Raw genomic sequence first — 12,506 nt, 5'->3', positions numbered from 1 at the left:
AGCAATATAAAATCATTTAAAAATATTATACTCTCCATGAAATACTTTTTCTAGGCCAAGAGTTAGAAGCAACATAAGGTCATACAAATGCCATCCTGAACTTAGCCTAAAAACACTTTGTTTGCAGAAAACGATTATTTTTAAAAATTTGTCACTTTTTCCATAATTTTTTAAAGTTGATATGTTGTATTTTCATTTCTTGTTTAGATCAAGAAATTTTCTTTTTCTTTCTCTTGTTTTTTTAGCTGCATGGCATGTGGGATCTTAGTTCCCCAACCAGGGATTGAACTTGCTCACCCTGCAAAGGAAGCTCAGATCCTCAACCACAGGACTGCCAGGGGAGTCCCAGAAATGAATACTTTAAAAATTCAATTCAGGGTTGACCATTCAATCATGATAAATGCTATTAAATATAAAAAGCAAAATTTTCCTCATAATTGTGCTCACTTTTTGGATGACTTTTTGGTGTTTAGATTGGATTGATGAACAGTTGTTTTTTTTTAATGCTTTAGGGTTCAAGGAATATTAGCCAACTGCATATACTCTGGAACATATGGTCTTGATTGATTTCCAAGTATAGAGATATATTTCATTAAATATAGAGATTTTGCAAAACAAATGCTTTAAAACAAGATTTTGAATTTAAAAATAATTTAACTGCTGATTGCTTTTGACTAGTCAATTCTTTTAGAAAAGTTTCAAAATCTGAGAGCCTGTGCTAGCCAGGACGTCCTTATGGTAATGCTCAGAAGAGCAAAGGATGCTTATACATAAGCCTCTTGTGCTACTGACTGCTTGCTTCTAATAGAATATTGATGATTACATTCCAAAGCCAACTATAAAATTTTTGCTTTGTTAAAAATATATTTTAGGTACTGAACACCTCATTATTTGTTACATGTCTCAACTCCATACATTATGAGGCAAATAGATTCATTTTAAAATAAAATATCAATATTATGTTACAGATATCCAAAGAAATTCTAAGTATTCCATTGCACACTGACTGCAATTATAAATGCTTCCTCACCAAGACACTGTCATTTTGAGACATTTTTAAGAACTTTGAACTGAGACTAGACGATAAATTAATAATGGCCTCTTGTCAGGCTTTGAAGCATGTCTTGGGATTTCCACTTTGGGATTACAGCATGAAACAATAAGCAATGCAAATCAGGAAATGACTCTGAAAGGAAACAAATATTTCATACTTTCCCAAGGTTAATTATTATCTTTTTGTAAGGACATGTGCCTTCCCACAAATATTTAATATTCTTATTTTTTTTTTTTTTCACAGTTTTGCAATATGATTTAATATAATACTTTCTGGCACTAATAAATTGAAAGAAAATGCACAACACTATTAATATCCATCTGCTTTTTGGTACAGAATAAAAATACACAATGCTCTATCCTTTACTTCATTTTTTGGTTAAAAACCTAATGCAGAGTTTAATGAATACTTACTGATTGATAGATATCTCATATCATTAAATTTTAAAAATTTAATTGATATGTATGTTTTTCTTCCTTAGTGCTCTTGTATATAGTGATAGTAATTAAAGGCATAATCTAATAGTCTTTTAATTTATAAACCATAATCTCTCAACATGGACAAATTGATTCAATTTTTTCTATAAAGATAGGCATAGAATGCTACATACTTTTTTCTACTTCCTCTAATCAAAGTGATCTTTTAAATATTCTTAATATACTTCAATATTTGTAATATATGTTTTCTCTGCATTTAAAAGTTAACCATGAAGAAGTTCAGAGCATGGGGCATTCTCACCTTATTATAGGCGTTGTGACTAAACAAGGTGTGAGAATTCTCCTGTTCATCACTCAGGGAGAAGGAAGACAAGTGACTGAAAGGTCCAGGGGTAAGACAGTCAGCATGCGGGCGGGTCTGTGGTCGCAGTAGGGACTTAGCAGGAGGATGGAGTCTAGTCTGATATAAAGGATGGAGAGAAACAGGCTTGGGAGAGACAGGCACATCCTGGGAAGAAGAAAGGCATAAAGAGGATGTTAGTGGGCAAAAGTCATGCTTACTGGAAACTGAGTCTAAGTACTATTGATGCTGGGCTTCCCTGGTGGCTCAGATGGTAAAGAATCTGCCTGAAATGCAGGAGACCTGGATTCGATCTCTGGCTTGGGAAGATCAACTAAAAGGGAATGGCTACCTATCCCAGTATTTTCGCCTGGGAAATCCCTTGGACAGAGGAGCCTGGCCAGCTACAGTCCATGGGGTCACAAAGAGTCGGACAAAACCGAGTGACTAACACATACACACTATGGATACTGCATCAGAATATTTTACTAGCAGGAAGTAAATCTCTCCTTACACTTTGGATCCTCACAAGACTCCTGCTTTTACAGTGCATTGTCTGTCTCTTCCAGTAATTTCTGGAGCTTGCCCACCTCCAGCCTCTCCTGCAGAACTGAACTAGTATCTGCAGTGACTCCTGATGGGACCACATTTAAGGACAGAACTCATCCCAAAGGTGGGAAGATGGGACTAAAGTCTCTAATGAAGAGGTAAGAGTGGAATTTAACGGAAAAGTACTTGTGATTTGGTCTGGAAGAAACTGGGGGAAGAAAGTGGGAGGGCATCATAGAGAATATCGACTCATGATTTAAGCCATAGTGCCATGAGTTTCTGGGTTGGGCTGAGTATGAGGAAGAAATCAGAGAGAGGTGAGTCTAGAAAGAATGGACGAAGATGTTCATTCCAGGAAGTGTGTTATTTTGGGAAGAAACTGGAGACCAAACAGATAAGTTCAACTGTAGAGGAGAGAGGCAATGAGGTTTTAACTAAAGAGGGTCTTTCCACCCCTGGAAAGGGATGCCTTTGGAAGTCTTGAAGGAAGTAAGACTAGCAGGTGAGACCTTCAATTATGTGAAAGGAGAAAAAAAAAAAAAAACACCATGGGGGGAAGTCTCGAGCTTACAAAGAAAACTCAAAAGAAGGGCCTATATACATATTTATCATAAAAGAAAAGGGTTACTAATTCCAGATCTTTTTAAAGCACCTCTTATATTCCTGATATTTTTACTATAACATAATAAATTGACAGTGATTATCCTACAATAAAATTCCTTAGGGCACAAACTTTATAAAATGAAATCTGTTTTATTCACTTTTGTAACCTCAGCATCAAGCATAATGCCTAATGGAGCAGATGTTCAATGCAATAATGACTAAATTTTCAAAAGAATATGATATATTCAAAGAGGTCAAGAATGCATTCAACTATTTCATTATTTTTCGGTTCTATTAGCAATAAATGAATGTATTTGGCTGTGTGAAATGGAAATTTAGTACAAACTAATGCACATTACTCAAAATGACATTCAGCTAAACAGGAAAATTCAACTTTTAAAAAACTATTCAATTAATATTATTTTCTGTTAGCCAAATTGATTTTGTCAAAATCATGATTGATTAAGTCCTAATTGGTTTTCTAAAATTTATGCTGAATCTATTTGTTGTATCAGAAGATGCCTCCTGCAATGGGGTCAAACTTACTTTAAAAACTTACTTCAAAACATACTTTTAAAATATTTAATCAAATTAATCACCCTGATACCAAAACCAGACAAAGACAACACAAGAAAAGAAAACTACAGGGCAATATTACTGATGAACATAGATGTAAAGTCCTCAACAAAATTTTAGCAAACAGAATTCAGCAACACATCAAAAAGTTCATACAGCATGATCAAGTTGGGTTTATTCCAGGGATGCAAGGATTCTTCAATTTATGCAAATCAATTTATGTGATACACCATATTAACAAATTGAAAGATAAAAACCATATGATCATCTCAATCGATGCAGAAAAAGCCTTTGACAAAATTCAGCACCTATTTATGATTAAAACTCTTCAAAAAATGAGCATAGAAGGAGCCAACCTCAACATAGTAAAGGCCATATATGATGAGCCTACAGCAAACATTATTCTCAATGGTGAAAAACTAAAAGTATTCACCCTAAGATTAGGAACACGACAAGGGTGTCCACTTTTGCCACTATTATTCAACATAGTTCTGGAAGTCCTAGCTACAGCAATCAGAGAAGAAAAAGAAATAAAAGGAATCCAGATTGGAAAAGAAGAAGTAAAGCTCTCACTGTTTGCAGATGACATGATACTGTACATAGAAAACCATAAAGATAGTATCAAAAAATTACTAGAGCTAATCAGTGAATTTAGCAAGGTTGCAGGATACAAAATCAATATACAGAAATCACTTTCATTTCTATATACTAACAATGAGAAATCAGAAAGAGATATTAAGGAATCAATCCCATTCACCATTGCAACAAAAAGAATTAAATATCTAGGAATAAACTTACCTAAGGAGACAAAAGAACTGTACACAGAAAATTATAAGACACTAATGAAAGAAATCAAAGATGACATAAACAGATGGAGAGATACTCCATGTTCCTGGGTAGGAAGAATCAATATTGTGAAAATGACTATACTACCAAATGCAATCTACAGATTCAATGTGATCCTATCAAATTACCAATGGCATTTTTCACAGAAGTAGAACAAAAAAATCTCACAATTCATGTGGAAACACAAAAGACCCTGAATAGCCAAAGCAGTCTTGAGAAAGAAGTCTGGAGCTTGAGGAATCAACCTTCCTGACTTCAGATTATACTACAAAGCTATAGTCATCAAGACAATATGGTACGGACACAAAAACAGAAATATAGACCAATGGAACAAGATAGAAAGCCCAGAAATAAATCCATGCACCTATGGATACCTTATTTTTGACAAAAGAGGCAAGAATATACAATGGGGCAAAGAGAGCCTCTTCAATAAATGGTGTTGGGAAAATTGGACAGCTACACATAAAAGAATGAAATGAGAACACTTCCTAACACCATACACAAAGAGAAACTCAAAACGGATTAAAGGCCTAAATGTAAGGCCAGAAACTAGAAAACTCTTAGAGGAAAACATAAGCAGACCATTCGATGACATAAATCAAAGCAAGATCCTCTATGACCTACCTCCTAGAGTAATGGAAATAAAAACAAAAGTAAACAAGTGAGACTTAATTAAACTTAAAAGCTTTTGCACAGCAAAGGAAGCTTATTATAAGCAAGGTGAAAAGACAACCCTCAGAATGGGAGAAAATAATAGCAAATGAAACAACTGACAATGGATCAATTTCCAAAATATACAAGCAGCTCATACAACTCAATACCAGAAAAACAAACAACCCAATCAACAGTGGGAAAAAGACCTAAACAGACAGTTCTCCAAAGAAGACATACAGATGGCTAATAAACACATGAAAAGGTGCTCAACATTGCTTATTATTGGAGAAATGCAAATCAAATCTACAATGAGATATCACCTCACACCAGTCAGAATGGCTTATTAGTTTCTGTTTTTTTACCTCGTGTTTATTTTAAATATCAAACAAATACAAATCTACATTTCACTTTACATATACAGACTATAAGATACATCTATTAAAAAGAAGCAATCTATACACAGTGTTCTGAATCTTTTTTTTTTTTTTTCCATTTGACTATAGTTTGTGGACATTTCAGTACATGAAAGCTATGGATAACATTACTGAGTTATCTCACTGGTTATAACCATCCTTCAGTGCTTCTCTTAGAAGTCCCAGGTATATAACCTAAAACGCCAAATCAACTAGGACTGTCATAAATTTAGCTCTTCTTTGCCAGTTTGTACAATTTTCAGGATTTTCTTTTGTCTAATCCCATTGGCTAATGCCTCTAACGTTATTATTGTTAAATAACAGTCATGTTAATGTGCAATTTTAATGGGAGTCTGGTAGTACTTGCCCACTAAAGGTGGCTTTTAGATTAAAATGTATTCTAATTATGTTTTATTTCTCAATCAACAGTTTCATTATCAACTAATTACATTCCTTAATTGATGTGAAAAGTGGTTAATATGAAAATTGAGTAGTAAGCACAAAGAATAATTGTGTAAGAAAAAGTCAGCATTGTTGTTGATGATTGACAGTGCCTAGGAAAAGAGAAACTACACAGGCTCTGCTTTATAGTCTGGGTTCAGCTTTTTTTCCTTGAAAGCTTTTTTAAATTAATTTATTTTATTGAAGTAGAGTTAAAAATTTTCTTCCAAGGACAATTTTAAGTATGTCTGATAAGTTATAATAGATGATTATCTCATTATCTTTTATTCAGGTATAAATTTTATATTTAATTTCTTCTTTAATCAAATAATTTGCTGAAAAGCAAATTTTTCAATATATAGCTGACAGGGATTTTGTGTTTTCTAAATTTGTTATTAATTTTATCAAATAAATTTCTCTACTATTTTTTTCTTGGCAATTAATATTTTTATTGAGGAATATTTTATTAACAATGTTATACAAATTTTAGATATACAACATGATGATTCACAATTTTTAAAGATTATTCTCCATTTACAGTTACTATATAATATTGGCTATATTTTGTTACAGGATACAGTTGAACTACATATATATTAATTCAATTTACTTAAGAGGATATACGTTTACCTAGTTTCCTATATAATCTATCATAACCTGGAAAGTGAGATCTTTATCACCAACATATTTTCACTTTTTCTCACCTTATGTCTTGCCTTTGCCTTATGAGTGTTGATGCTATATTCTGATGTTTAGATACCCTAATGATTGTATCTTCCAGGTGAATTTTATCTTTTAGCATATAAAAGGGTCTTATTTGTCTTATTTAAGGAAATTCTATTTAAGAGCCTCTTGATGAAAGTGGAAGAGGAGAGTGAAAAAGCTGGCTCAAAACTCAACATTCAAAAAACTAAGAACATTGCATCTGGTCCCATTACTTAATGACAAATAGATGGGGAAACAATGGAAACAGTGACAGACTTTATTTTCTTAGGCTTCAGAATCATTATAGATGGTGACTGTAGCCATGAAATTGAAAGTCTTACTCCTTGGAATACAAGCAATGGCAAGCCTAGACAACATATTAAAAAGCAGAGACATTACTTTACTGACAAAGGGTATAGTCGAAGCTACGGTTTTTCCAGTAGTCACGTATTGATGTGAGAGTTGGACCATAAAGAAAGCTGAGCACTGAAGAAGTGATGCTTTTGAACTGGGTTGTTGCAGAAGATTCCTGAGAGTCCCTTGGACTGCAAGGAGATCAAACCAGTTCCTGAATATTCACTGGAAGGACTGTGCTGAAGCTAAAGCTCCAATACTTTGGCCACCTGATGCAAAGAACTGACTCATTGGAAAAGACCCTGATGCTGGGAAAGATTGAAGGTGGAAGGAGAAGGGGATGACAGAGGATGAGATGGTTGGATGGCATCACCGACCCAATGGACATGAATTTGAGTAAGCTCTGGGAGTTGGTGATGGACAGGGAAGCCTGGCGTGCTGAGTCCATGGGGTCACAAAGAGTTGAACACAACTGAGCAATGAACTGAACTGAAGGAAATTTTGGCCAGGAGTCAACCTTCCCAATATGAAGATTATAATCTCTCCTTCTTTGGTTTGTAATACCTAAAACAAAACTTTGTCATCCTCAACTCTTTCACTGGGTTTTACAGTCCCAGCTTTTGTTTGTTATCCAATCTGACAGGCTTTTCTTTTCCCTTTATAAAAATTTTGTTTATCTCCACATTAAATGAATCTTTCCTGGACTGTAAGTTTTTGCAAGAGGTTCATAAGAGGAAGGGACAGTTACCTGGGATTGTCTTTGTGCTCCAAAGATACAGGCTTTGGGGTGTGAGTCTCTTTAGCCTTTATTTTTCCTTAAATAATGAAGACTGTCATCTGTACAGTATTTTATGTGGCAACTTATCTGTGTTCAGGCTGCCACAGAGACAGCCTCCTACAAATATGACTTGCTCTGTGATTCACTGTATAGCCTCACCTCTTCTACATCCCAGAACAAAATCAGGTCAGGGATCTCCTGTCACCAACACATGCACCCATGCAAAGACAAGTGGTTGGGGTTTGCATATTCAGGTATATTCCACACATTCAAGAAGGGTGTTTACTGATTGTAACCTTACTCCATTTCCTCCCAAATTCACATCTGCTCACACTTGGCCCTGATCTTAGCATCCTTTAGTTGTCGCCTCACTGTTTTTTGTTTGTTTGTTTCTCCTCCTTTTTGCTTCCAGATGATATCAATGATAAAATGTGATAAAATGTCATTCATGGCTAACTTGATAGTTGTCATAGTCAAGAACCTCCTTTACAGTTTTGAAAAACACTCATAATGCATCATGAACTTTTTAAAACAGTTCATCACAAGGAGATAACTTGAACAACTCTGGATGAGCCAAAATATTTTCTTGGTTCTTCTCTATATCATCATTGTAAATTATGCAAATATCTTTTATATCCATGTCGCTATATTCCTATTCCTATATATAGGAGTCTTTAGTATAAAATCATATGCATATATGTAATATATGTAGTGTGTATGTGTATCTACATCTTCCTTTTCATCATAGCTTATCTATGAATATTTATATAATTTGCAACCTCATAACACAGTCCATTATATATATATATACTCCATTGCTGATTATACCTTCACAGCTTTCTCGAAGAACAATGATTTCATTAAAGGCACTTATTTTAGAAAATAAAATATATTCTGACTTAATTTTCCTTTAAGTATTTCATGTTTAGAACACAGATGCTATAATGAGAATATTTTTACATTTATACTTTGATCCAGCTGCATAATAAAACTCCAGTATAACGTAATTTGCTCTTTACTTTTTCAAACATTCAGAGGTGTTTTCTATGCATTTTCTAAAGACATTTGATACAAAGGAGTAAATTTCAGTTCCTTGTTCTTTTGTTTTCTATGTGTCGTATTACAACGTTTGCTGCAGTAGGAAAAAATACATATCCCCAATGAAATTGGATTTTTAATTTCTTCCTTTATTAAGGTTCTTTAGAAAAGATTTTGTCATTTACTTAAGGAAAACTTTAATGCTTAGTGCCCCTTGCCTCTAAACTAGCAAGCTCTGGCAGTTGGTGATGGACAGGAAAGCCAGGCATTCTGCAGTCCATGGGGTCGCAGAGAGTCAGACTCAACTGAGTGACTGAACTGGACTGAACTGCCTTTAAACATTCCTGAAAATTGCACAGCATCTCCAAGTCCTAGATGCCTACTTTGTAAATGCCTTACTGATTATGATGCCATAATACAATTATTATTTAAAATTCAAAGCAAAAGCTATAAGCTGAGAGCTAGGTATGCTAATAATTAAATAGTTACAAAGCAAAAACAAACTTACAAAGGACAGACTTGTGGTTTCCAAGGGAGAGAGGGTGGAGAAGGGACAGACTGAGAGTTTGGGCTTAGCAGACACAAATTCTTATATATATATATTGAATCAATAAACAACAAGGTCCTACTGTTTATAGATTAGGGAACTATATTCAATATCCTATGAATGGAAAAAATATGAAAAAGAATTTAGTGTATAACTGAATCACTTTGCGGTATTCCAGAAATTAATACAACATTGCAAATCGACTATACTTCAATCAAAATTTAAAATATAATGAAAGCAGATATAAAATCTTATTTCAAATATTAATGTATATTAGGGAATCTAGAGAAATGGTATTGATGAATCTGTTTGCAGGGCAGAAACAGAGACGCAGACATAAAGAACAATCTTGTGCACACAGCGAAGGAAGGGAAGGATGGGACAAACTGAGAGAGTAGTGTTGACATATATACACTACCATGTGTAAAACAGACGGCTAGTGGGAAGCTGCTGGATAACACAGTGAACCCAGCCTGATGCTCGGTGACGTCCTAGAGGGGTGGGATTGGGGGCGGGTGGGAGGAAGGCTCAAGAAGGAGGGAATATGTATATACTATGGCTGATTCGTGCTGTTGAACAGCAGAAACCAACACAACATGGTGAAGCAATTATCTTCCAATTAAAAATAAAAATTAAAAAAATTAATAATTTCACATTTGGCCTCAGTTCAGTTCAGTTACTCAGTCGTGTCCGACTCTTTGCGACCCCCATGAATCACAGCACGCCAGGCCTCCCTGTCCATCATCAACTCCCGGAGTTTACTCAGACTCACGTCCTTCAAGTCGGTGGCCATCCAGCCATCTCATCCTCTGTCGTCCCCTTCTCCTCCTGCCCTCAATGTTTCCTAGCATCAGGGTCTTTTCAAATGAGTTGGCTCTTTGCATCAGGTGGCCAAAGTATTGGAGTTTGAGCTTCAACACCAGTCCCTCCAATGAACACCCAGGACTGATCTCCTTTAGGATGGACTGGTTGGATCTCCTTGCACAGAAGAACTGTACAAAAAAGATCTTCATGACCCAGATAATCACGATGGTGTGATCACTCACCTAGAGCCACTTGAAGTCAAGTGAGCCTTAGGAAGCATCACTACGAACAAAGCTAGTGGAGGTGATGGAATTCCAGTTGAGCTATTTCAAATTTGGCCTACTTCTTGTAAAATTCCAGTAGGTTATCCGTGTTTATAACATATTTATAGCTGATAGCAGGCTTATCCTAGACCTAGGTGTTTTATGACTTCTGGTCACTTCTTATCATTTCTTATTCATTTTCTATATGAATAGTGGTATATTCAATCTAGATTATTTTGTAGAAGTTATTAAAATAAAGGTATTTGCTTACTGTTTGAAGAATATTTATTTTAAAATAGTTGAAATGATAAATCTTGCGTCCAGTTGGGCACACAAACTACAATAAAAGCTAGCTGAGGACTTTCTGTCCATTGCACAAAGCTGGAGAGCCCTGACCCTTGCCTGGGAAATCTCACTTAGGATATACATGAGTTGCAAGTGTCCAACATCCAGTCCTACAAAAGAGACTAATGTAAAGCCATATACATCAACAAAGCTTAAAATCTTTCTTACTCTTAGAGAACAAACTTATGGTTGCCCGGGGGGGAAAGAATGGTGGGGAGAGATAGTTGGGGAGTTTAGTATCAACATGTACACACTGCTATATTTAAAATGAATAACCAGCAAGATCCTACTCTACAGCACAGAGAACTCTGCCCAATGTTATGCAGTAGCCTGGGTGGGAGGAGGGTTTGGGGGAAAATGGATACACATATATCTACCTGAAACTATCACAACATTGTTAATCAGCTATACCTCAATACAAAACAAAAAACAAAAACAAAAAAAAAAGGCAAAAAAAAAAAAATCTTTCTTACCGTTTTTGGCAAGGAGCCAACTTTTACCGTGAATGCCTAGATACTGTATTTGGAGGCTTTGCAAACCTTGTATTCTGTCACAATTACTCCTGCTATGATATCATGAAAGCAGCTTCAGATAATACATAAATGAATAGATGTGGCCATGTGACACATAGGCCATAGCTCCTAAACCTAAAGGTTTTTAAAAAACAGGCATTAATAAAATATTTATTATGTCTGGCCTGCACCCTAGCTCCCTTCCAGTGAATTATCTTGACGTTGGTAACTTTTTCTTTGGAGATCACTATTCTGGACGATTCCTGACAATGAACTTTATTCTACTCTGATTTAGCATTAAATAGATGAATCTCATAAGGTTCCAGTGTTTGAGGGAAGAACGAGAACCATAAAATTCTCTTGTATATGTTTCTATCAGCAAGATATGTAAACATAGTAATTTTCCTAAAATCCATACAGTGTTTTTCACTTACTTGAGAATTTACTTTTTCAACATAAAAATATATAGAACAACTTTTTCAAAATAAGCTTTATTTAAGAGGCTGGGTTTTAAAAATGAATTATGTTATAATACTCTGCAAAACTCCAAAACACAAGAAGTTATGAAGCAAATAATATCTTTGTTCACTAGAGAAAAATTACCAAACATGCAGTGAATAAATTCATTTAGCTGCGTTTGTTGAAAGAACTACAGCACCTGCAGAATTAGATACTGACAGAGGCATCCGAAAAATAATGCTATAGCAATACCTAATACATTCATCACTCTAGAAAAAGCCCACTTTCTATTTAGCCATCAAGTCAAATTGTTCAACTGCAAAAGTTGTTTCCATTTGTTTAACACCAAAGGGCATTGGAAGGCATGTGGACTCTTCTCATTAAAGTTGGCACATCTAAGGCTCTTTTGTTCCATTCTGGTTTTCAAAAGTTACTTCCTTTCCTGTTGTTTGGTAATGAAGGGTGAAAATCGCTTTCCCCTTGCTTCTGCTTCCCCTCTGCACCCCCACATAGCTATCTGTGCCTGTGGGAACTCAGAGCACCACCAGGGGAAATTATGAGGGCCTTTAACTCCATCTTCTTTTTCTTCTTCCCACCTCTTTGGGAAACAACACTTGTTTTTAAATGCAGCACTTATTTTCAGCTTTTCCTTCCTGCCTGAAGCCTAGAACAATTTAAAATCAGAGGGACAGCATTTCTGCTACAGTTTTAATTTCAAACAGCAGTGTTCATAAAGGCAAGGACAATTACAATGTATTTCTTAAAGGGTGCCTCCTTCAGCCAAAAAT

General features: G+C 35.2%; 1 protein-coding gene across 7 annotated transcripts in view; it reads right to left on the bottom strand.

Annotated features, from left to right (window-relative positions):
* Positions 1-12,506, bottom strand: part of LOC120869874 (muscular LMNA interacting protein) — a 305,414-nt gene that overhangs the window by 33,538 nt on the left and 259,370 nt on the right. For 4 of the 7 annotated variants that reach the window (XM_040249174.1, XM_040249175.1, XM_040249176.1 and 1 more), the window contains exon 12: positions 1,793-1,999. The exons of 2 other annotated variants lie outside the window; for them this stretch is intronic. In XM_040249174.1, coding sequence (XP_040105108.1) covers positions 1,793-1,999 — 207 coding nt within the window. Of the gene's footprint in view, positions 1-1,792; positions 2,000-11,721; positions 12,298-12,506 lie in introns of those variants that run through there. One more of the 7 variants, XM_040249180.1, reaches the window with a different exon arrangement.

Source organism: Oryx dammah, unplaced genomic scaffold, assembly GCF_014754425.2.
Source record: "Oryx dammah isolate SB20612 unplaced genomic scaffold, SCBI_Odam_1.1 HiC_scaffold_11, whole genome shotgun sequence".
NCBI lineage: Eukaryota > Metazoa > Chordata > Mammalia > Artiodactyla > Bovidae > Oryx > Oryx dammah.
This window is presented reverse-complemented; position numbering and strand designations above follow the sequence as displayed.